This window comes from Brassica oleracea, chromosome C6, assembly GCF_000695525.1.
Source record: "Brassica oleracea var. oleracea cultivar TO1000 chromosome C6, BOL, whole genome shotgun sequence".
NCBI lineage: Eukaryota > Viridiplantae > Streptophyta > Magnoliopsida > Brassicales > Brassicaceae > Brassica > Brassica oleracea.
In genome coordinates this window covers 39,381,907-39,385,090 of record NC_027753.1, presented here as the reverse complement: position 1 = coordinate 39,385,090, position 3,184 = coordinate 39,381,907, and the positions used below count along the sequence as shown (strand labels likewise).

Here is a 3,184-nt window from a genome sequence, read left to right as displayed (position 1 = left end):
ACAAAACAACTTTCCTCTCTGATTATATTTGCATTGTCAAGCAAGCATATATGCCCATTGTCATCCATATGTGTGCATATCCTTGTACTACACTTATTTGTTTAGAGGGTTAAAATCAATTAAATATGTCAAAATAGTTTTAAGAAGTAGCTATGAGAATATAAACATCTAATTTCTGAAGTAAAGTGAGTCTTGGAAGACAGCAAAGTGAGCTGCTAAAGGACCAATCTTTATGAGAAAGACAACAGAACCTTATATCCTTCCACAGGTTGCCTTGCATGATTCTAGAGTATTGTGTTTTGTTTTCTACACATGCATATGACACACATACACACACACAAGATAAGATATATATAGAAAGAGAGAGGAGACAAGACAGATATTCAAGTTACATTGGTACTGTTTCCTTTTCTTCTTGGCAGTATAGCTCATTGGTTTTAGTTTAAAAGATTTAGACGCTCTTTAGGTGTTCATCTTAAAAACCATGGAATCAAGTAGAGCTCTCACAACCGTTTGCATTCTCCTCTGTCTCTTTTTCTCGGCCAGCTTCTTCACTCATTCTGGTAAGCCTCTCTTTCCCTCTCTCTACCTTCTTCTTTTCATTTCTAGCTCTGCAAGCTTTTGATTTTTGTTTTATCTTATTTAGTAGTAGATGCAAGAAAGCTTGAGAGACACGCAAAGAAGAAGCCAAAGAAGTTGGTTATCAAAGCATTCAAGCACACAACATTTTTAGAGAAAATGATGACACAACTCAATCTAGCTCAACCTTTGGAATATTCAACAACATCCTCCAACACTCAACCTTATGGTGTTAGCACAACTCTCACTCTACCTCCCTATGCTTCACTTCCCCCACTTCCAGTTCCCGGAAATGCCCCTCCTTTTTGTGTTAATCCCCCAAATACTCCTCTAAACTCGCCTCCCTCCATATCCAATCCTGGACTTAGCCCACCTCCCGGCCCAATCACTGTACCTAACCCACCTGAATCATCTTCGAACCCAAACTCAAACCCAAACCCGCCCGATTCCACTTCAAACCCAAACTCAAACCCAAACCCACCCGAATCATCTTCTAACCCGAACAACCCGGGTTCCTCATCCAACCCAAATCCACCTGTTACTGTCCCTAGTCCACCAGAATCATCCTCTAACCCAAACCCACCAGAATCATCATCAAACCCAAACCCACCCATAACCGTTCCAAATCCACCTGAATCATCCAGTCCAAACCCGCCAGAAACAGTTCCTAGTCCTCCTGAATCCGGTCATACACCAGGCCCATCAGGACCCATTTCAGGTCCACCTTACAATGAACCAAGCCCATCAACCCCAACCGACACTCCTACACCGTCCGGTAATATCCCATCCCCAACCGGAACAGTTCCAACGCCGTCATCGGGGTTCTTACCTCCAATTGTCTATCCACCGCCTATGGTACCACCGCCGTCTAGCATGACTCCGACCTCGGCTTACTGGTGCGTGGCTAAGCCCACAGTACCTGACCCAATTATCCAAGAAGCCATGAATTTCGCATGTGGATCAGGAGCTGATTGCCATTCAATTCAACCCAATGGTCCTTGCTTCAAGCCCAATACATTGTGGGCACATGCTTCATTCGCCTTCAATAGCTATTGGCAGCGGACCAAAAGCTCTGGTGGCTCGTGTACATTTGGTGGCACCGGCATGCTTGTTACTGTCGATCCAAGTAAAAGATTTACATATATTTCTCAATTAATTTATCATTCTTATAAGGGTATTCCCTTTTTACTTATAAAAATGCTGGCAATACTAATATTCATTTAACCGTTTTCTCTTATTTTAATGGAAAACAGGCTATAATGGGTGCCATTTTGATTTCTTCTGATGCATGAAGACTGAAGACGTCTCTCACTTTTTATTTTTCATCTTTTTGTGGATACGAATAATATCAAATGTGTTTTTGATATATAATATGTTAGGTGGGTCTCTCACTTGTAAGTTGTATGTAACTTTTAAAGGCTTTATAAATACACTAATTTACTCGAAAATGGCATAAGCGCATAATTATAAATCTTGTGCTAAATTCGTATATTGCTTTTTGCTAATGGAATTTGGTCTTCTAGAATTACAATTTACATGTACATTGCATCTACTAACTACTATCACTAATAATTCCTTTATTAAGCCCACATCCCTTTTACACCAGCAAAAGGTCAGTATGAGACACGTGAACTATATCACACTCAGACCCCGGCTCGTTTTTATGTGGACCTTGTGCAAGACTTGCTTGCAAGCCTTATTTACAATAATAATTAAAAGAAATTCATGAAAAAGGGCCCTAAAATTTTGGAGAAAACTCTAAAATACTAGTAACTAAAATCTTGTAAAGTTTTTTTGGACCTAATGCAAATGGACTCTTAGCACGTGTCAAGAGCCAGCACTGATCACACTGCTAGTCTGCTAATTATGTTTTATTATGCTGATATTCATAGTTGAGATAAGCAAATACTAAATGATTCTTAGTCCGGCAATTTGTCGTTGAAAACTTGAAATCATGTAACTTGATGTATTAGCGTTTTATTCAGTACGGACTTGTGAAAAGCTCTTTTGTCCTTACTAACAAAGTAACAAGTCTTTATGTATCAGGCCTAGAGTTAGTTAAAACGTTCCGCAATATTAGAGAATAGCACCTGATGTTATATGTTTAAACTATCGGCATCAAGATCTTTCCGCGGTTTGGCTCCATTTTGTCCTCTTTTGGGTTGACGATCTTCGTTGTCAAAACCACTCCGGTTTCCGCACGTTGGTTTATGGCCCCTAGTTTTTTTGTTCTTTATTTTCTTTTATGTTTTTAGTTTCCTGCCAGCTGAGTTCCTGTGTATTTTTAAAAGGGCAATTCTCCTTCCAAAATACACTAAACTCGATTTTAAACCAAAAAACTAATTAAAATGACTAAAATACGTTTCATTAAAAAATTAAATATCATTATATATATAAATTTTTATTTAAATAAATAATAAAAATAACAAAAACAAAATTGTATTTTCGGAAAACACATTTTCCAAATCATAATATTTATTTTTCTTTCAACATAAAATTTCAAGTTTTTTTCAAAAAACAATAAATTTTATTTTGAAATCCGGAATTTTTTAAACTATTTTAAAAATTATTATTTTAAATTTTAAACATTAAAAAAATCCTAACC

General features: G+C 37.4%; 1 protein-coding gene across 2 annotated transcripts; it reads left to right on the top strand.

The window, feature by feature from the left end:
* Positions 1-242: 242 nt before the first annotated feature.
* Positions 243-2,017, top strand: LOC106298697 (leucine-rich repeat extensin-like protein 5). 2 transcript variants are annotated; one of them, XM_013734837.1, is made up of 4 exons: positions 243-396; positions 467-563; positions 647-1,705; positions 1,833-2,017. In XM_013734837.1, the coding sequence occupies exons 2-4, from the start codon at positions 485-487 to the stop codon at positions 1,862-1,864; spliced, it is 1,170 nt and encodes a 389-aa protein (XP_013590291.1). In that variant the 5' UTR covers positions 243-396; positions 467-484; the 3' UTR covers positions 1,865-2,017. The 2 variants fall into 2 exon arrangements, with proteins under 2 accessions (XP_013590291.1, XP_013590292.1); XM_013734838.1 differs by having other exon boundaries at positions 244-563; positions 650-1,705.
* Positions 2,018-3,184: the final 1,167 nt, after the last annotated feature.

Excerpts from the sequence above, each read along its gene's own strand:
- LOC106298697 (XM_013734837.1), top strand. The coding sequence starts at position 485 with ATGGAATCAAGTAGAGCTCTCACAACCGTTTGCATTCTCCTCTGTCTC. Across the intron at positions 564-646 it reads CAGCTTCTTCACTCATTCTG|TAGTAGATGCAAGAAAGCTT; the intron begins GTAAGCCTCTCT and ends TATCTTATTTAG. Across the intron at positions 1,706-1,832 it reads GCTTGTTACTGTCGATCCAA|GCTATAATGGGTGCCATTTT; the intron begins GTAAAAGATTTA and ends AATGGAAAACAG.